Genomic DNA, 21,986 nt, shown 5'->3' on the forward strand with positions numbered 1-21,986 from the left:
TGACTTTTATGGCACAGTTAATCAAAGTATTTTTGTTAGCTTCAGTGTTTGTTAATGTATAGTTTAATAGAGTATTAATCTTTTCAAGAGTATTACATACAAGATAGAATGCAAAACCCTTGCTTTGATACACTGTGCACAGATTTATCCATTAACATACTCTATTTTGACATAAAATTGTAGGAATACAAGAAACAAGAATAATGAAAATGGTACTGTTATTTTCCATGTACCCATAATTGTGAAACTTAATTACAGAAGAAAACAGTCCCTTCTCCCTGTCTGCCTTGCTGGTCACAATGGATAAGCGAGATCACAGTGTGGCCAAGGCTAAATAAGGGTTCTCCTGCTCATAGGTTGACGGAGCACATGCAGACCTGTCTTACAGATTGCTGGATTCCTCTTCCCACGCAGAAATGGGACCAGCTATGTGCTGTTTACATGATACCATTTGTGGTTTACAAGAGGGGTTACTGGAAACAAAAACGTGCACTTGCACATGGGGTACTTTGGAGGGAAATCTTGATCGTGAAGCTTCAATTTCAAAGGGAGTATTAATAAAGTTACTGTAGGTGCTCTAAGTCCTGTGGAAAGCAAACAAATGTCAGGTCTAATGAAAATAAAGTCGATGATCAGTTTGAAAAATCCCATTTATTTAGCCGCCGGTGAGGGGGGGACGCGAGGCACGAGGGGCACGCAGGGCCTTCAGCACGGCCGAGGCGCCCGTGAGGCGAGGAAACGGCTCGGCCGAGGAAACTCCAGGGCCACACCGGCTGTAAACACACCGGCCGCCAGGCAACGCCGTCGCCCCGGCCCCTCGCCCTCCGTCCGGGGACCGGCCCCGGCACCCGCTCGCCCCGGGCGGCCGCAGCGGGCACTGCGGCGGGCGCGCCCCTCAGGGCCCGCCGCAACACCGCCGCCCTGTCTCCGGGAGCTCGCCGCAACCGCGGAGGACGGGGCTCTGGCATCGGAGGCCGGTCTCCAGTGTCATCCCGGGCCTCGGCGGGGCGGAGGGCGAGGCGGGCGCCGCCGCAGGAGGGGCGGGAGCCGCCGCAGTGAGGCGGCGGCGGGCCGCGTTGCTATGGCAGCGCTGCCCCAGCCGAGGGCTTAGGCGGGCGGCGGCAGCAGGCCGCCGGGAGAGGCAGGGGGCGCCCCGCGGCCGGGCCCCGCCGGGAGGAGAAGGGGTTAAAGCGGGCGGGCGGGCGCGGCGCCGCCGTGGGGGTCGCCGCCGGGGGCAGCCCGCAGGCGGGCGTGGGGATGTGCCACGGCGGGGGCCGTGCTCTGGGTGCGCGGCTGGGGCTGAGGAGGTGAAGCCTCTGCTCCCTCCCCGGGCGGAATGGAGGCCGTGGGCGCTGCGGAGGATGGGTTTTATGAGGAGGAGGAGGAGGAGGTGACCTGCTACGACTTCGAGCCTCTGCCGACGCTGCTGGAGGACGAGGTGAGTGCGGCAGGGTGGGGGCAGCCCCATGGCGGGGCCGGGGGCACCGCAGACACGGCTTTTGGTGCTGCTGTGCCCATCGCGGCTCCCTCCTGCCCAGTGAGCCCAGCTGGGCTTGGTCCATCCTCATCCACCTTCTTCATACAACGGCAAAGTCATGGTCCTCCGGGATGGGGTGCCTCGTAATTCCTGTTGTGGCTGTGGGATAGCTCTGCAGTTGTGAAGTGTTTCCTTATAGTACATAATAAAGGATAATTTTTTATATGGGCAAAAGTATTTCCAGTGGCCACCAGGTTGATATTCATAGAGCCATTTCTTATTGCTCTGTGTAAAAAGGCCTTTGTCAGGAGAAAAAATTAAAATAAAAAAGATGTTAAATCTTTATTTTGCCAAGTAACCTGTAGCTAAACCTGGTTCTGTAATCAAATTTATCTGGATGTGTTTGGTTTTGCGCTTGCTTTTTTTGCTCCTGCTTGCTTCCACAATGATGTGTTACCCCTCAGTGAATGTTTGGATGAAATGGTAAGTTGTGTAAACTCTGAAGTCAAAGTTTGGAGAACCGTATGCGAGTTGTTTCTTCCCCAGACCAGCCTTTGTAATCTTGCTTATTGGGTGTTTCAAGAACCCCAGCTGAATCAGGATTTAGAGGTGTTTGAAAATGAGAAGTCCCTTCCAACCTCCATAAGGCATCTCAGCAGTTTCACCCTTCTGGTATTAACTGACTTTTCTAGTCTTGATCCAGAGTTCATTTTCATTAGTTAAATGGGTACTCTTCCTTCATCATCTGTAGTACTCAGTGTAGTAGGCCCTCTCAGACTGGCCCATGCAAAATATAGAAGGCAGGTGGCAGTGGCCTCCTCTTTATGCATCAGCTTAGATACTTTAATACAAATACTGAGTATTTGCTCAGGATGGGAGAAGGCTGAGGGTCAAATCTTCCTTCTGTAGGAGGAAGACTTGAGCCCATTTCTCTCACCTGCTTAACATATACTTTGATTATAGATTCCCACCAGCCCCTTCTGTTTAATAACTCCTGGCACAGGAATATTTTCAATATTCTTGTTGAGAGAACGAACATGACCTTCTTCAAATCTGATGAATGTAGTGAATGATGTTTGCCGTATTATCCATGACTCTGGAATAGATTGTTTTGAAGTTTGTGTGAACTATGTTGACAAAAAGATGCCAGAAAGCTGTGAATGCTGAGGTACCTACTTCTTAGATGCTTAGTCACTGAGTGGAGCCTGTGCTTCTTGTTGCCTTATGTGGTGAGGCCGGTGTCTGATGTATGTGGCTTACAGCAGCCAACATGTGAAGCTGGATGCTGCCTGAGCAAATGAATAGGAAATAGAGGGTAATGGTGTATTTAAAATATATTTGTTTACCAGGACTTTCTTGGTCTAAAACTCTTTGATGTTTCATTTTAATTTTTTTTAAGAAGCTGTCTGTGGCCAATTATTTTTTTTCTTCCTCCTTTCTTTGCTTAATTACATATACTACTAACCCGTGTTTTATACTTTTTGAAGAAAATACAAGGGAAAACTGAAATCTAAAGCGAGTAATTTAAATATTGTCTGAACAGCTAACTTTTCCTAGTTATTATACAGTAAATGGCTTTTTCAGGTATCTTTTGCTGATCATGAGACAAGTGAGGAAGGCTTCTGTCTCTATGTAACAAAGACTCTAGTTTTCCTGTAAATCTTCAGTGGACCAAAATGTTGCAGTCATGGCTTTCCAGAAGCTCCAGCTTGCCAGAAAGTGCTGTGTTATGCTCTTAAAGCAAATACATGTGTCATTATTTTTAATCCCTCATTCTCTAAAAAGGTGTTGCTTTGCTGCAATAGCAGCTTTAGATCAAGATAGTGTGGCCATTTGAGAAATACACAGTTTCCATAAAATAAATAACTTCATGTCCTGAAACCTTCCTCCTTAGAAGGAGGAAGGTTTCTTGAGTGGTTGATGGCCTTTTTGTTGTTGTGTTTTTTTGGTTTGTTGTTTTGCTTTGGTTTTTTTTGGTTTGTTGTTTTTTTTCTCATCTTCACCCATACACCTATTGCTGATGAAAGCTATTGAACATGAGCTCAGCTTTCTTTATTGCTTTTTGTTTTACCTAACTTTCTCTTTCCCTGGAAGGAAGATAAATTTGTTTGACATGAGATCATCATCTTTCATTTACTCCCCAAATAACCCCAAAACAAAGATGGTTTTGTATGTTTAAACTACAGATATCACTACTGATGATCCGTATCAGCTCTAGAGCCCAACCTCAAAGCTTGACTCAAAAGGAATTCTATCAAGTCCTGATTGTGACTGCAGCTTGACATTGAGGCTGTCTTAAAGTTTGCAGTTGTTACGTATTTATTATAATATCTCTAAATTAAGCCTTTCTTGTCCGTATGCACAGCTGAGACTCATGTTTTTGCATCTTGATTAATGAAACATTCATTGCAGTTTTGGCAAATGCCATCATGTCACCTAGGTATCCAGCTTGGATGATCTGAGAAATATTAAAAATTAAAAATAATTACTGGTTCATTGCTTTGATCACAGATTTTTTTTTTTTTACCTGAAGTTATAATAAGCAGTTTGTCATCCTGTCCCAAGCTTATCCTCATCCTATCAGCTTGATCAGCTTCAAAGACTTATGACTTGTGGTCCAGCTCCTTGTCATGTGTTTATGTTTTCAGATATAAGAACCTCTGTGCTGCCTTCATGCTTGACAGAGGTTCCCCATAGAACAAGATGTGCAAAGTTTTCTCGTCCATCCTCAAAATCTGATGGTGGTGTTGCACATAAGGTTCTGAGCACAGCACGGAGAAAATGAGATCTGTTTTTTCACGTACCTGAGCTGCATGGGTTTTTGCTGTTCCTTGTTATGTAGGACTGAACTCTGAGGGTTGAGGGTCTGTGATTAGTGCTTGAAGGCATTGTGGTAATAACTGCCATTAGTGAATCAATCCACCTCTAGGCTGGCAAAAATTACAGTACTGAATCTAGCAGTTAAGGTTCTCAAATAATAGTAAGCATGATTTATTTCTTAGCTGTTTCCTCTCTCCCCCCCCCCCACCCCCACCCCACCGGTAAATATTAAATATTATACTTTAGACTAAAAACCCAAAATTTTGGACTAAGGATTGGCTTTTGTTTAAAGGATGTGATGAATGTAGTACTTCATTCTCCAAAAGACATGCCAACAAACTGTTTCCCCATCTGTAAATGGTAATCCAGATTTTATTGATATTGTCCAGGAATGAGGTACATAAATTAAGTTATAACTGTATTTTTCAAGTTTCCTCCCCAGGATTAAAACTTTAAACCACTACAACTCAGTTTCCATTTCAGAGCTGTAAAATATCTCATGCGCTATTTTGCTGACAAAGAGAGAGTTTATTTTCTATGTTCTAAGTAATGAGCATTTATGTCTTCAATTCAAGGTATACTTATCATTCAGAAGTATAGTCTTTAATCTTAATTACTATTTATAAATTAATGAGAAATAACTTATAGTTAATAATGGTATAGGTTTGGTACTAAGTAGCTTCTGTAGATATTTCCATTTTTCTGTTTGCTTATTTTTCTTTACGGATGGAATTGGCGTTTTGGTTGTTTGTATGCTTTTGTCACGCCTCTAAGTTCATGGAAACTTTACTTCTGTAGGTACAGGTAATGTATTAGTATTCTAAAAATGGACAAAAAATGTCCAGCTGCTTTAGCAAAGCATTATTTCTGAATGTCTTGACCAGAAGAGCTACATTTGAGCTGCATTTTTTTTATTTTTTTTGAAACGAACTTTTTATAGCCTTGCTGTAATGAAATGGTCAAAGGAAGCTGAGGTACAGCTTCAGGTAGTAATTTAGAAACTAAGTCTGTGTACTGTTTTGATCACAAGAACGTTGGGAGTAATGGAGAAGTCTAGGACAACTAAAATGTTTATATTTTATGTCAAAGAACACTTTTCCTACAGGAATTTTGACTTTTGAGGCTTTATTAAACGGTCTACACCACTATTCTTCACAACAGCATCATTTTTAAGACAGGCCAGTTTAGAGGGTACTTGTTCACTGTTAGGGAAAACTGCTGCGAAGAGAATTTGAAAGTAGTTTATCCGAGGGCACTTGGGAGAACTTAAGGGAGACATGGGTTAAACAAAATGTTTTGATTTAGTCTCTCGGCTTTTACCTCTGAACGGTGTGTTACCCTAACTTTGGTGCGGTGTTTATGTAACTCCCTTAGTAAGTCCGTATTTGATGTTAACATACTGTGATACCTTTGTTCAGGTTAAGTATGCCTCTTAGAGACGAACTGTAAGAGCAACATCATGGGCTTTGTGTTCTCAGGGTGTTAATTGGTGTCCTAGAAAGTCTGAGAAGTTGCTGGAAACATTACTTGTAGCCAATTGTGTCAAATGTAATCTACGATGCGCAAAGTAATATCACGAAATGCGGAGTAATTTATGAATTCGTGTCTTGGCAGGAGAATGTGTCCCTTGCTGATATTTTGTCACTGCGGGATAGCTGTCTTACCGAGCAAGATATTTGGGCAATCTGCCTGGAGTGTTGCCATTCTCTGAAGAGCATTGCCCATTCTGCAATCTTCCAGACACTCTGCATCACTCCTGACACACTGGCTTTTAACACCAATGGCAATGTATGCTTCATGGAACAACTCAGTGGTAAGTATTTGTGTTTCCAGGCAATTTGTTTTAAAACTATGGAAACTCATTCTGAGAGGCTGTTGTAAAGCATTATGTTTTATTCTTAAGACTTGTAATTAAAATAAAGGAAAAAAAATAAAATAGGTTAATATAGTATGAAATTATATGCTTAGTTTTGTGATTGATAGGCTTTTATGAGCTTGATTAGAAGACTCTTCCCAGTTCTTTTAAAAGATGTATCCAGTATTTCCATTTTGAACACTGGTTATGTGTTACTGTATCTGTGTGCCCATGTCTTTACTTCTGCAAAGCACATTCTTGGTTTTGCCTCTTCCAGTTCTTTTCATTTCATGGCTGTGTTGTACTTCTGGAACAATCTGACATTCAGTGTATCTTGATGGTTGTGGACATAGAGGATGGGGAATTTTAGTGATCTTTGCTGCTAGAAAGGAAAAATTCTCTTGAATGAGGAATATTTTTAAGTTATGATCTTAGATTCAACAAGGTTAGTGAGTGACTGAGGAATGATTTTAATGTGCTAAATACCATTACCCAGTAGCATGTAAGATCTTCAGGTATGGTAAGAGATTAATTAAGAGGGGGAACGGCTTAACTGCAAACATGACTTCTGATTTCAGTGTAGCCAAAAAAAAGCCCATATTGTTTTTCAAATTTCACATGACCCATCTCAAACATCTTTGTCTTGAGCCTGCTAGTAGGAATGTTGTGAAACAAACAAAAAAGCTCTTATTTTGTAGTCTTTTTAAAATTATGCCAGCTTGCATTTAGAAGAACTGTTCTAGACCATACATACTCTATTCAGGTATTTATTATGTTTTCTTTAATCTTATTTTTAAATCTAAATGTTTATTCTTTTAGTAAAAAAAACTAGATCACCTTAGAAAAAAGGGATAAGATAACTTTGCAACATGAATATTAGTTACATTCTTTAGAGTTAAATATTGTATTTCAAGTAAGCATACAACAAAATACTGTTCATAAAGATTTTTTTCATAATTGTTGTGGTATTTGTGTTGCAGTTAGATTACTCAAACATATTTGAGACAACTTTTAGTTCCATATGAAAAGGGTAGCATGGAATTAATTTCCTTTAGTTTAAAGAGCTCATCATAACTTGAAATTTGGTGGAGCGGTAGGCTTTGTATTCATAAGGGCATAAAAAAGACTTGTTGAAGGGGGTAAATCTAATGGGTGAAAAACACCCTAATCTAAGATTTTTTGTTTGCAGCATGGAAAGGAGGAAAAAAAAAACAATTCATTTGTAAATGTTTTAGTTTAATTGAATAGCTGGCAAACAATTGATCCAGGAATTTGCCCTATTCAAGTATTTAAAATATGTGAGATTATGAGAATTCCTATGCAAAGCAAATGACGTACAAAAATTTTGTTCTGTGAAGTCATGTTAGTCTCTAATTACTTTTCATTAGTTCTGTTCAAAGAGGAATGCAAAAATTTGTGTATATTCTATTCTCATCTTCCCCCATGCCCTTGGGTTTTTCTCTTCCCCTTTTCCTCAAATCTTGTTATGATTATAGTTTGCTAGATAGGCCCTTCTGGAAGTTGTCTTTTTTGCTTCTTCATAGTTGCTGCTTATGCATTTCATTTTCCAGAAGAAAATGATAACTTCTGGACTTGCTTGACAGCACAAGAAAATGAGCAGCCTGTCACCTCTGCTTTTGTAGAGTTCTGCTTCCTGCAGTTTCTGTGGCGCTAAGGAAAGCGACAAACATCCAATAGCACATTCTGCCAAGGGCTCTGATATCTTCTTGTCTATTCAAATCAGAAAAATTTCTGTTTTAAACTTTATATTAAAAGAATACGGAGAGCTTTACTGGTGATTAAAAACTGTACAGTTGTACAGCATTTAAATTGTTCTCTGGAAAGAACGGGGAAAAGGTAGCTGTAATATATAAATATGTAGAACAAGTCCTCTACCATATTTCCGAGTTTACTGTCTTCACAATCTGAGTTTTGCATTTTACCTCTAAAATACAGACACACAGTTGTTTTCAGTCAGGCACTTTTTTAATCCCTTAGTGTTCTTGACTGGGTTCATGTGATGTCCACACAGTGCGTGGACATTGCTGCTGCATCCAAGCATGCATGTAACATCAGTTTCTCTTAGGAAGTTTCTTCCATCTGTCTCTTCAGTCAGCAGTGACTGCTGTAGTAGCTCAGTTCTCTGCTAGGCAGCACACAAATGGGGGATGTTTCGTCCAACTGTTAATGCAGTTAACACAGACACACACACGGTTCTAAGTTGGCCCATAGAAAAGAAGGCAATTAGCTGTTCAGATCGCTTTTTGCTGCTTGAACCCTCATTTCACAGGTCTGCATTAGAAACTAGCAAATGGAAATGTCCTGTTAACCAAACCAAACTTGCAAGCCACAGCTGAGCCACACAAGCTGGTAACTTGTTCCAAGCATAAAGGTCTGAAGACATGCAAGAAGTGGTTAGGTGTGGTAAATGTATTCCTTTGGGGGTGTTGTCTGCTTTTTTTCTTGGTAGGAAAAATAGTGTCTTCTGACAGGCAGTTTGAAAACGGCATTTTATTTTACTTATGGTACTAGAAACATGAATGACAAGTTCTTTGTAGATCGGATAGGAGTGAACCAAAATACTGCTACATACAGTTTCTTTCATATCAGATAAGAATGTGCCTTAAAACTTGCATCATTAAATTAGTATTTTTTTTATATACAGCTATTAATTTCTAATCTAATACATTTCCTTTTCCTTTTAAAGATGATCCAGAGGGTGCCTTTGTTCCACCAGAATTTGATATCACCGGTAACACTTTTGAGGCAAGTTCATAAATTTCTGTAAAATAGTGGGGTTTGATCATCTTTAGTATTTCCATAGTACCAAATGCTCGGCATTCTCAATGTGCAATCCTAACACATTTAAAGATTATGAATAGTAAGTTGTGCTGTTTTAGGAACATGGTGTGTGTTTTATAGAAATAAAAAGTAAACTTAAAATATTAATTTTCTGTAAAAACACTTGTTCTCTGACTGTTAAAATCTGAGAGACTATTATTACTGTATAACATGTTGTCTTAAACCACAGCTGGTTTATATTATGTTCACTGGTATCCTTCACTGGTTACATTTGCCTATTTGGGGACTAGCCATGAACTTTTATGATTAAATATAAAATTTATTTGCTATTCTCTTCAGTAAAATAATTCATGGAAGGGTAATCAGCAATATTATCTTTGATTTAATGAAGAAACAAATGACTATCTGTTGCTTTGCAATGCACAAATGCTCTACATTGTTAAATTAAATTAGATTTAAATTGTTTATACTAATTCATTAGCCTCCCAAGTCAACCATCTCAGTGCATACTGCAAGAGTGCTTACTTGCTTAGTATCTATGCTTTTTTAATACATTATTTTTCCTGGCATGTGTTTTTAGATAGAACATGTTGCTAATTAAAGCATTTGAATTATTGTCATTCAAAGTATAGAAGTTAGTCTGCTTCTTCATTGTTCAACACGAAAACCTTCTACTTTTCATAATTTTCTTCTTCATAGTCATTTTTATAATCCTGTGTATTGCCTAAGGGGAAAAAGGGTAAGTGAACCTTGGAATTGTGTAGTACTGCAAGTATGATGAGAATGATAAGGCAAGGGAGAGGAGAAATAGTATCATAGAATATGAAGTAGCAAAGTCTTTGAAGTTTAGGGATGTGACATTTTTCCTGTTGCTGTGCTTTTATTAATGTAGTTATATAGGTCAATTATTGAATTTTGAATTTGATTTCTTTTTTTTGCACTCAATTTCCTGCCCCATTCCCAAGCTGGTGTATTTTGTTTTGTTGTGGTTGTATTTTCTTTTGTTTTTTTCTTGAGTTGTCTGGGGCTGGGGAGTTGGTCAGGGAGGGTTTTTAGGAGGGAACCAGCGTTATATGTAAACATAGAAAATGCAGTAGTCTTTATATTCAGATGTGATTGAGGAAAGCAAGTTCTAAAGTGACCCAAAGGTGACTATTTCTTTGTTTCTTTGTTTTTGTTGTACTGAAGCTGCAGTTAAAAGCTTCTGGGGAAAATATGTTCTCCATGCCTTGTCTCTCAACAAGTCTCTAAGACTTGAGACAAAGATACTTAAAAGATTTGTGGAGTTATTTACTCCTCTGCAAAACTCGCAATTTTTTCCCCCCTTTCTCTGCATCTAGGAGTTGCTGAACTCTGATAATGCACAGAGCAAATAGATGCACTGAAATAGATTCTAAGACTAAGGACAAAGTGAAATGGGAATTTGGGAAGACTGTAGGAATACAAAAAGACCTGAAACTTTAGTTCTGTCTGATATACAAGGCCACTGTATTCCTCTTGGGCAAAACTCATCTGCATACGGGTTCATTTTTTATTTTTAAAATTTTCTCTTATGGCAGTTCTTACAAGCCTGTTAAGCCTCAGTGAATCCTAATATCAAGCACAGCACAAACAACAATTACACAGTTAAGGAGGGCAGTTTGAGTCAGGAGTGTCTCTGAACATTGACTCTTACTTTCTTTGCAAAGGTTGATGAAAGTACATGAAGGTATGTACTTAAATGGAAGAGGAGCAGTGACAACCTTGTTCCTGTCTGTTGTGAAATGGGATGAGGGCTGGGTACACTGATTTCTGTCCACTTGCTGTATTTCTTTACCTAGCAAGTTGGGGAGCCTTGCAAAGCAGAAGACCAGTGCTACAGAACTGTCCTGTTGCCCCAGCTGTTTCCCATTGACCAAGCTAGTGCAATGCACAAGACTGAAAAGCCAGTGCTTTTCTCTTTGAGGCAGGAGGTGTATTGTTTTACTCTGGAATTTGGGTGCCTCTTGTCAGACAGCTGGGGGATTCTGAACATTCATGGAAGTTTCAAAGCTTTACCTATTGCTGCTTGTAGATTTTGGTTCACTTTTAAACATATAAGCACTTGATCAGTTTTTGTCAGGGATCCACATTGACCTCAACTTGCTTTTGCAGCTTCTAAGACCTGCAGTAGGTTAATCCTTGTCACCAGTTCTACAATATTATAAAATATCGTAGTCTTTCCAAGTTATTTTTTTCTTGCTACTAATACTTCAAGTTCTTCTGTTTTTTCAAAGGCATTGATACTTTTGCCTATACCCTCACCCCTAGCTGTAACCTTCTATTATGCAATAGTGGAATACTACTGATGTCTAAATGCACCTCTCTGAGGAAACTCTGGGCACTTGTGCTTTCTTGGTATTATAAGATTCTTTGTACTATGCCAATAAGCTAGACTTTTTATAGAGGCATGAAATCTTTTGTGTTACTGCTAACTCCTTCCTTGGTAATGACCTTGCTTAGTTGTACTTTGTTGAAGGATCGTTTCTGCAGCTGTTTGGTATGCTTTGTTGAGACCAATGGAAAATAGTGTTTATATTGAAACTGTTCAATTTCAATATAAAGAGAAGAAATGAGTATTGGAACTACTAATTATTTTCATTGTGGTCTTTGATAGCTGTTACTCTGGTGTCAAAAGCTCAGCAGATTTAAAATACTTGTCAGCCAGAGGTTTTACTTGATTTGAGCATGACCTATTTTGTGGATTAAAAATGGAAGTGTACAATGAGGTTTGTATAGCTACTGGATGACTTCTTCCTCTTCAAACTCTTAAAAAAAAAATCTTTTAAATAAAGCTACAGTTTTTTCAACAAGAGATGTTTTGTTTCCTCCTTTGTGAATTACTGATCCAGACCTCTAATGGAATTGTGACTCCAGTCTAATTAGTTACTAAACTTAGCTGGTACTCATAAGCACACACAGGAAACAAATTGAAATGCATTGCTGTCCTAGTGCCTGAAACAACACAATTAAAAATTTCAGTTTCTTGTGAGAATTTTGAATAGCAAGAGATCTAAAGCTTGGTGCAAAGGCCAATGCACAGGACTGAAAGGCGATTAATTTCACATGGTTTGTTTTAGATTTGCATTCTTTTCCTGACCTGCTCTCTGTTTGTCAAGGGGGAATAATAACACCAACTTCAGTTACCATTAATAGTAGGAAGGTAAAAACTAGCTCTTCAAGGACTTGTCTATTCTATACCTGACACCAGAAATACCTGTTTAGAGAGAATGATGTTAAGAAGTTCATTTTAATTCTTTTCCTCTAACTGTGCTATAACCTTACATACTGTTGCTACTAAAGTTGTGCCCCAGTAACTGTGCTGTTAAGGGTTGATGATGCAAAGAGGGAGGGAAATAGAAGGACAAACTAGATAAATGTTTCTTCATTTCCTAGGAGATAAACTTTAGAGTTACAATCCATACTGTAACTCCAAGAAGAGGTAGACTTTTCTACAGTACATTTTAGTATCTTTTTCATTTTTATTACTAATGCATATGCAGGTATGCAATGTGGTTGGGTTTGGCAAAAATGTTTTGGTAACTGAAGCTGTTATTTGACTACAAAGATGGAAAGATCTGTTTTCTGCTTCTCCTCTGATTTGCTATAGCAAATACTGACCACTTTTTTTGTTTTCACTGAACCTTGAGCTAAGTCAGCTAGAAATAAACATCTGAGTATAAAGGGCTAGCCTCACATTACGTAATGCTCTACTAGTGTGTTGCTGTAGAGAGCAGTATAAAATGAGCTTTTTTTTTTTTTAGAAAAGCACGAAGAGACTGAGATGCAAAAATACTTATTTGAGGTTTCTTTTGAAATTGGCAATACTCTATGCTTAGCAAATGATTCAGCTTCAGTATAAACTAATACTGAGTCTTGATTTCTAAATAAAAAAGCTTTTTTTTTAATCAAACGTTTTGTAATGAAAATGGTTCTTTTTTTTTGTTGTTGTTGCCCTGGGCAGTACAGTGCTAGACTTGTGAAGTTTGACCAATGGAAGGCACAACAGGAATAGTTAAATATCAGTGAGTTCATTAATAGCCTTAGTTCCATCACTATCACTACAATAGAAGTTTGCCTCAGGTTAAAAACATCGGCTGTCTCAAACCAGTTTCAAATAGCTATTTGTCTGTATCACAAAACTGCCATTGAGTCTGACACAGAGGTTCATTGATGCAGAACCCCACATTTCTAAGACATGAGCTTTCAGTGAGATGAAGGACTAATGCCTGCCATGTGTGAACTTGCATTTATAATCTTTTTAATAATATGGCTATTCAATTTTGCTTGTTCTAGTGAACCTCTATCAGAAATCAGTGAATTTTCAATCATCTGTCTTTTTTTATGTCTAAAGCAGACTGGATAATGCTCCTGTTTAATGACTTCTTCTATTATTTAGAGGTGATAAAATACAGTAGTTCTGAAAAGTCAGTGTGCAGAAGGATTAAAGTTTTTCAGGGATGAAAGAACTGACAAAATAATATGGAGTTGAATACTGCCTTGAAGAGGGAAGGGGAAAATATGGGATAGAGAATGGCAAGAAAGTGAAGTTCACAGTTCTGTTTTCTCATCTAGAACTTGTTGCTTTCTGCTATCATAGCAAAAATGGGGCATGCTGATCTCTCAGCTGGGCAGCTGGGAGAGAATCAGAACTAGAAAAGGCTGAACACTGCCAGTCTCTTTGCTAGAATCTGACAGCTGTTGCTTGCAGTTCTCAGTGGATTATAGGTGATTTAGTCAAAAAAAAAAAAAAAAAACCCACCCTTCGAGTGTTTCAACAACCTTTAAACTAAACAAAAGACAATTATATGCAAACTGGTATAACTAATTCAAATAGGAAAGATAAGCTAAGTATTTTGTTTTGGTTTTGAAAAATAAATAGTTAAGTTTGATGTCTTATTCCTATGAAATGTGAAAAGGCAGTTAGATTATCTACTGTATAAGTATTCTTATAAGCATATAAACGCATGGTTGAAATGCCAAATGAAACCTCCTGGTCTAGGGAGTAGATAAATTAAGGTTCAGGATATATATGTCGGTCCTACTAAAGAAAACTGAGCTGACAGTTTGGTACTGTAGTATTTCTCAATAGCCGATCATTACTGCTCAGGTCTCAGCTGTTGGTCCTTCTCTAAATTATAAAGCATTCTTTCCAACAAATCAGAACAGCAGAAGGTATAAAGGAAGTCTTGCTTTTGCCACTTCCCTGGCCTTTTAAAGCAGTGGCTTTGAATGCTATGAGATTATCACTACTGTTCTGTTCTTTCTTTAGCTCTGGGAGGGGAGAAAAAAAAAAGACTTTTTACCTATTCTTTTGGAGGGTATTTTGGTTTTGTTTTTATCTGATGGGGAAATAAGTCTTTTGAAACAGCTTGTGCACTTTTTATTGCGTTCTACTTCCTTTAGTCTCATGTAGCCTCCTTTGGAGACTAATTCTTCGTAACAGCAGAAAGGCTTCTCATCAGCAAATGGTAACTCTTCTCCTCCTGTAGTCTAAACCATTCTCTTTTCTGAATGTTATTTAAAGCTGTCTTTTCCTTCGGTGACAAAAATTAAATTACTTTCATTTGGTTACCTGGGCTTCTGCTGTGCTATAGAAGAGGAAATGAAATCTTCCTTCTCTTGCTTTTGCATCATTGGCCCAGTTGAGGAAAAGTCAGGAACTTTGTGATGAACAAATATTACCCTTTAGTTGCTTTACACAAAGAGCTAACCAAAGGAAGGAATATGAGACCAACAGGATTTTTGTCTTGACAGCTGTCTTTTTTTGTTGGTGTTATACATAGAATCCCTTAAAATGTATAACTTGATTACCCCAAAAAAACATACAGCTTGTTGGTTAGTTTTGAAGTTGAGCTTGCAAAATTGTCGTATCGGTCTTTTCTAACAGGCTTTTTGAGCCTATTGTCTCTAAATCTGAAATGCAACTTTTTAGACTTTTATTTTCATCAGTAGAAGTCTGTCTCATAGGCAGAAAAATGCCCTCAGAAGAAAAATAATGGAGTGTATAGATGCTCAATGAAAATGAGCAGTACTTTGTTTCTTCTTTACTTTATTAGGTTCTTATAAGTGGGCATTATTAAAGCTAATCTATCTATAAGAGAAGGCTCAGGGGGAGACCTCATTATAATGGCGTTACTATCAGCAATAACTTAACTTTCTATTGCACTTACCACGTATTTCCATAATTTACTCTTTAGCACACTTTTATAATCCTTTTGAAATATAAGCCTGAGTCCTTAAAGGCAACAAGACCTCCAAAAATATTCCTTGTCATTACTTGATGTCCAAATATGTCTCACATGAATTTTATGTCTGTTTTACATGGTTATTTGGGTCATAAACAAAGATCCATGATAATTGCTAGTGTCTGGAGACTAAATATTTGTCATTGTTCCAGGGAATATAAAATTTTTAACCATTTGTATATATGTCATTTCACCAGGGTATGAGAACATTCATAAATACCTTCTTTCTGAAAAGTTCAAAAACTGGTTGATTTAGAATTAGATGGCAGAAGAGATGGTTTCATGATGTCCAGATGAAATTTTGAGACTACTTCAGTCTTCACTATGAGTTGAATGGTCATAGTTATCTCATTAGGCTGCTTTAGATTTAGTTAGCAGAGCCTTCAGGATTATGATAAAAGGTTTCCACCTACACATCATTTTCCTTAATTACTGCGTTTCAAAGAGCAACTGAGAACATACAGTTAAAGTTACGGATCTTATCTCCTGGGAAGTGCATTGTGAGTGACTTAGACTTTCTCAGGTGACTACTGGAGCAAGTTTTGTTTAAACCTGTTAGTATATATTTGCTTCAGGATTCTTGAACATCTGAGTCCTTTCACCAAGTTACTAAGGTCAGGTGCTCCTTTCTCTCAACTACTGTATGTTGTCATTAGGCAACATATGTTGCCACTTCACTTAGGGATGCTGATTTAATCAGTTTGTCATTTTGGAAGAGGAAGCCTGTGAGTGTAGTATACATGTTACACTTCCAATGTAAATTTCTTTGTGTGTGTGCAGGCTATACAGTTCAAGTCATATCATGTTATACAGCAGTTCTATACATCTTGTCTAATAGACAAGAAAGAGCAAGGTTTAATTCTGCAGAAAACATTCCCCTACGAAACTTCAAAAAAAAAAAAAAAACACTCCCTGTGTATCCTCCTCTGTTTACTTTCCTGACATACTATGAGTGCTACCTACTCATTTGCCACTTCTGTCACCTACAACTGTTGTGTGAAAATCCTTGTTTTAAGGGAATAAACAAGGTCTGAGGTCAGAGGCAGTGATGTTCTTTGAATGTTTTCTCCCAAGATATTATGTGGTAGGGTAAGTTCAGAAGTGTTTGGACAGTTCTTTGCATCTGCAGTTCATCAAAGATCTTTATTCCTCCTAGAAAATTAGAAAGAATCTATTCAGATTATTACTTCAAAGAACAACAAACTGGTTACTGTACAGTAACAACTACTTTGTGTCAGAATCCTGGTGTCAGTTCATGGCGTGATAGGGGAACTGGGCAATTGTTCAAGTTTATTGGCTTGTAGTGCTCTTAACAGGAGGTATTCTCCTTCAGTTATTTAGCTCCAAAATGTGGAATAAGCATACCGCGATAGGGCATTGTGTGAATGGATCACTCAGCTCAGTGACAGATTTTACCAGTAAGCAGTTTCTCTTAAGTTTAAGATAAAAAGGAATATAATTGTTTAAACAAAACTTCAATAACTACAAATGACATTGCCATACAATGAAAATAAATCTTGTACTTTTGCAGTTGAGAGAAGATGGAAGTAGTTTGCTCAGCATGCATATAACAGTTTCCCAGGTTTTCTTGTTTTTATGCCTACAGGGAATAAATTGTGTTAGTTTAGTAAAATGACGAATGAATTACCTATGGCAGGTAACTTAAAAGTAGAGAGGTTAATGGCTGATAAATCATAAGGAGAACTGTGATATGTGAAACTCAGAATTTCAAAAGGAGTTTAAGAAATCTCATTGTTTAAGAAGCTTTGAAGATAAATGTCTGTAGCTTTTGCTATATAACCTCTCAGGTCTCCAGAGTTTTACTGTAATGCTTTTTCTTGCGTGTCATTATTACGCTTCCGCAGTCCTGCAGGAAAGTAGCCAATTGAAGTGCTATTCATCCGGGTTAGGGTGCTGGCCTTTGTGATTAAAGGAGGCTGAAGCTGGGATGTATCACAGTATCACAGATTTCTAGGTTGGAAGAGACCTCAAGATCATCGAGTCCAACCTCCGACCTAACACTAAGTACTCCACTAAACCATATCGCTAAGCTCTACATCTAAACGTCTTTTAAAGACCTCCAGGGATGGTGACTCCACCACCTCCCTGGGCAGCCCGTTCCAATGCTTAATAACCCTTTCGGTAAAGAAGTACTTCCTAACATCCAACCTAAAACTCCCCTGTTGCAACTTTCGCCCATTCCCCCTCGTCCTGTCACCAGGCACGTGGGAGAACAGACCAACCCCCACCTCTTTACAGCCTCCTTTAAGGTAACTGTAGAGAGCGATAAGGTCGCCCCTGATGGGATGGAAGCATAAGAAACATGTTCTTAATTTGCATCATCACCCTGCAAATACAAGAGTAATTTCGTGAATGTAGCCTGGTTTAAAATTTGTCAGCTACTGTGTTTGTTCATCTTTGTGTGACTTCTTAAAGTGAAATGGATGTTTACAACAGTCACTGACAGTAGCTCAAGATATATCTCAGTCTTCACTACAGTAGGTAGAGTAGCAGCCTCTTGAAACTTTGTTGAGGTCCAGTTGGAAAGTTTATATTTTCTCTGAGTGTAGCTCTGGATGACAGTATTATTTTTCAAACCCATCACTGCTATAGATACTGGAAGCTTAGTCTGTGGACAACAGCCGCCTGTTTTATACAGCCATATAGAAAACCAAAACAGCTGTTAAAATAACATGCTTGCAGGTAACATGGAGACTACTGTAAGCTTTTTAAAGCTTACATTATCCTTTTAAAAATCTATTATGCTTTTTAAAAAAAATAAAAAAATACCTCCTATCAAAGAAGACCTCAAAAGACCTGAAAAGTGGCTTGTATATGGCAACCTAAGGAGGTGATTAGAAGCAAGTCAAAAGGTATGCTTTAAAAATCCTTAATCAAAGTCCTAAAAAAATAAATTAGCAAGAACTGTAAACTCTGTTAAGTTGAAGGAGAAGGAAATGGAACAAGGTGGGACAAAAAATAAAACTGAACAGACATCTTTTTTAAAAAAAACACTATTAAACACAGGAATGCTGCACAGAGTCTGTAAGTCAGCAGATGGACAAAGGTGTAAAAGAATGATTCAAAGAAAGGTTCTAACTGCAATTCTTCTTCATAGTGAACTATCAAAACTTTTGCTTAAATCACAGTTTCAGCTGAATAGACTATTGACCATATTGATGAAACTAGCAGTAAAATAAATTTCTAAGACCAGATGGTAAAACAGCATTCATAAAAGAAGTAATTACTTACAGTAATATTCTTAAGCCTGGAAGGGATTCCCTGAGGGAGAGTTTTATGCTAGAAATCTGTGAAGTCTTCCACCGCAGCAGACAGATTATTTGCCAGCCCTCATAAATGAAAAAGTGAGTGGCAACAATGAGATGAACATAGGTAGATTTAAAAATAAACATGAGGAATTACTTCTTTGTATTTTCAGAAATTTTCACAGTAAAACCAGAGTGCAAAATTCTTATGTGTGGATAAAGTTTAGACAAATTTATGGAGGAAATGTCTTTTCCTGAACCATAACAGAAAAGAAGCCCTCAACTACAAAACAGTGAGATTAGAGTGATGTACTAAATAAGGTTTCCTCAGTTCAAACTGAATGACATAACTAGAGATCACAAGAAATAAAAGCATAGTAAAATGTAGTAAAAATACTAATAAATAAATTCAGTCATAGTATGTGATAAGTGCATTTAGATTTTGATTGGATCACTTCTCCTCAAGTTGTAGCATTGTTTTTTAGATGATTGCATCAGCAAAGTCTTATTTGTGTTTTTGCAACATAAACTGATTACCTGACATTTGCTTAAGAACATATTAAAACATGAAAGTGTTTAGTTAGTTGTTAGGTCAATAAAAAGGCAATTTGAGACATGGAATAAATACTACTCTCAGTTGGTGAGCAGTTTGAGAAGAATCTGGCCTGTAATTGCATTTTGTTGTCCTGTTTTCTGAAATCTTTTGGAGAAGAACTTTTTCAGGTAAGACTAGGTAGCAACTACAGTTAAAAGGGATAAATTGCAAGTATAACATTGGTTTAAAATATTATTTTTGCAGCATTTGCTGCCAGTTCAAGATAGAGTGTATGTTTTGTGAGTAGTATACTGGTTTAGCACTTCTAAGACATTCTGCAGACTAATTATCTGCACATCCAAAGTGCTAAACGAACAAAATGCTAATATTAAATACTGCACCTTCCAGTAATTACAGTTTATGCAGAAAAGAGTTTTGTAATGAAGAAAAGTATTAAAAAGATAATAGGCCCATTTCCCTTTCATTTTGTTGCTGAGGAATATTACTGTCTGACTTCCTTTTGCATAAAACATGTTTTAGAGTGAGTTGGCATATTGAAAAAGACATAAGTAAATATGAAATGCTTTCTCTTAGTAGTAATTTTGTTAAGCATTAGCTTGAATTTGTTTGTAAGACTTTGAGATTTATAACAACACTGAAGCTTTCACTTATGGAACCCTTAAATGATTTGAACTGTGACAGCAATCTCAATAAAATGGAAAAAAAAAATGGTGCAAGGTAAAGTAAGGGTCATATATCAATGTCAAAGCCAAGAATTTTTTATTATTTTCCTGTAGCTTATCATTTAGTCAAAAATATTTTACAGCAAGTATTAATTCTATTATGGTTTTTCTTTCTCTGTTGACGACCTAAATTTCTGAATTCAGTGAAATTTCAGTACAAAATGTAAATGGACATTATTCATAATTGCAATACCCTAAATGCTCGTGCAGTTGCTATTCTAAAGCTCTTTTGTCAGCTTTTTTTCTGCATTGTTTGTCTGCAAGTCTGAGTTCCTATAGAAGCTTAGCTCTTGAGTCCTGCCAAGCAGTAATACAACAGTGTCTCTGTCACACTCTGTGTGTAGGCTTGGAGCTTTTGCTTCCTCTCGTGATCTTTTGATTTGCACATTTTTAAAATGAGAATGGATCATTATTATTCTCTGAGTTCACTTCCTGTAGTGGTCATAAAATAGCGTGTAGCAAGCTAAATAACTTTTGATTGGAATTGACAGAAGCCTTTTTGAATGTAGTTCACTCATAATATAAAATTCTAACATGATGGCAGATGTCCTCACCCTTAGCCTGAAAATTTTATATATGTAGCATCCTTACCCTTTTGAATTTTTATCTGTTTTTTGTTTTATTACTTTTGAGTCTTGCTACACCTTTGTGTCTTAGAAAACACTCTAGTATTAGAATACACTTACTATTCAAACTATATGAAGCCACATGTATGATTATCACCATCAGATCTTTTCCAATATATTAGCTCCCTTAGCCTGTTGCTGAGAAGAAGATTTTCAGGACCTCAAATCATATCTGTGACTCTTGTTTCTGTTGCCATTTTGCTTTAAGTGTACATTATTTCCACAATGACTTTCCCATTAATGCATACGGTGATGATTTTATATATTTTTGTTACTTTGAGCTAAGTGTAAGTGTATTCCTACAACCAGATCTGGAGATCTGATTTTCTAATATAAATTCTTCCTTTTCTTCACACTCTTTTTCAAGTTGATAGAGTAATGCAGTCTTGCCAGTATGGCCCAGGTATCTTCTGTTACAAGTCAGATATAGTCTTTTATCTTGAAAGTCTCTTTAGGAATTGTGAAGAGAGGTGTGTGGTTGGTGTTTTGTTTGTCTGTCTTCCTTTTGGATTCTTCTCGAAATGCATTTTAATTATCGGCTTCTGGAAATGTAGTTTTCTTACCCCATAACATAACAGTTTCTATAATTCGTAAACAATTCTCCTTAGCAGGGTTGAAGACTTTTCCCCTGCTCCACCACCCTCTCAACTAAGGAAGAAACCTTCACTTGGCAGGCATGGGAGTGTTAAGTGGCACGACACCACTCTTGAATAAATAAAATTCGTCAGTTCTAGTATAGTGCTTACTTTTGTTGTCTTCCAGGAGAAGGGAAGTTGTTTGCTGGCCCTTTTGTATTCATTTTCAACATTTCTTAACACACTAAAAATATTTAGACTGTGAGATTTATTTATTTTTCTTTTTGCTGAGAACAGTCACTTCTAGCAAGCATTAGATATTTTCTTCTTGTGGATTTGCTTTATTTATTGCATTTATCATCTTTCTCTCCTTTCCCAGAAAGCAAAATTTTCTTCTTAAACAGTGTGGTAAGTGGAAGCAGCAGATTTGATGCATAAACTTGTGGAACACCCCACCTAGTGGATGATCACAAACTCATTTTCTCATTGTTTCACTTTAGATACGAGGCTTAACTTTTAAGTTGGAAAACTTCTTTAAGTCATGAATACCTTAATAAAAGTAAAACTTGATGCTACTTTTACGTGAATAATGCCATATGTTGAAACAACATAACATATCTGTTCCTCTGTTCTTTTTATAACACATCTGATATGTGAATTTCTGGACACAGGTCTGGAAGGCAAGGTGGTAGAGAGCAGCTCAGCAGAAAGAGATCTGGGGGTGCTGGTTGACAGCAGGCTCAACATGAGTCAGCAGTGTGCCCTGGCAGCCAAGAAGGCAAACGACATTTTAGGATGCATTAAGCACAATATAGCCCAGCTGGTCAAACGAGGTGATTCTCCTGCTGTATTTAGTGTTGGTGCAACCTCACCTAGGTTATTGTGTGCAGTATCGTGCGCAATATAAAAAAGGATGTTCAGGTACTTGAAAGCATCCAGAGGAAGGTAACAAAGCTGGAAGACATGTCCTACAAGGACAGGCTGAGGACACTTGGGTTGTCTAGTCTGGAGAAAAGAAGGC

The 21,986-nt window shown here is 37.8% G+C and overlaps 1 protein-coding gene across 6 annotated transcripts in view; it reads left to right on the forward strand.

Moving 5' to 3' along the window:
- Positions 1–643: 643 nt before the first annotated feature.
- Positions 644–21,986, forward strand: part of KNDC1 (kinase non-catalytic C-lobe domain containing 1) — a 65,942-nt gene continuing 44,599 nt past the window's right edge. For 3 of the 6 annotated variants that reach the window (XR_010832924.1, XM_048060554.2, XM_067000766.1), the window contains exons 1-3: positions 644–1,438; positions 5,912–6,110; positions 8,860–8,918. Coding sequence is in view for 3 of the 6 variants with exons in the window: in XM_048060554.2 (XP_047916511.2) it covers positions 1,337–1,438; positions 5,912–6,110; positions 8,860–8,918 (360 nt within the window). In the remaining 3 variants the exon portion in view is untranslated. The remainder of the gene's footprint in view (positions 1,439–5,911; positions 6,111–8,859; positions 8,919–21,986) is intronic. The other 3 variants (XR_010832925.1, XR_007161998.2, XM_013184294.3) reach the window with 1 other exon arrangement.

The sequence above is a fragment of the Anser cygnoides genome, chromosome 7, assembly GCF_040182565.1.
Source record: "Anser cygnoides isolate HZ-2024a breed goose chromosome 7, Taihu_goose_T2T_genome, whole genome shotgun sequence".
Taxonomy (NCBI): domain Eukaryota; kingdom Metazoa; phylum Chordata; class Aves; order Anseriformes; family Anatidae; genus Anser; species Anser cygnoides.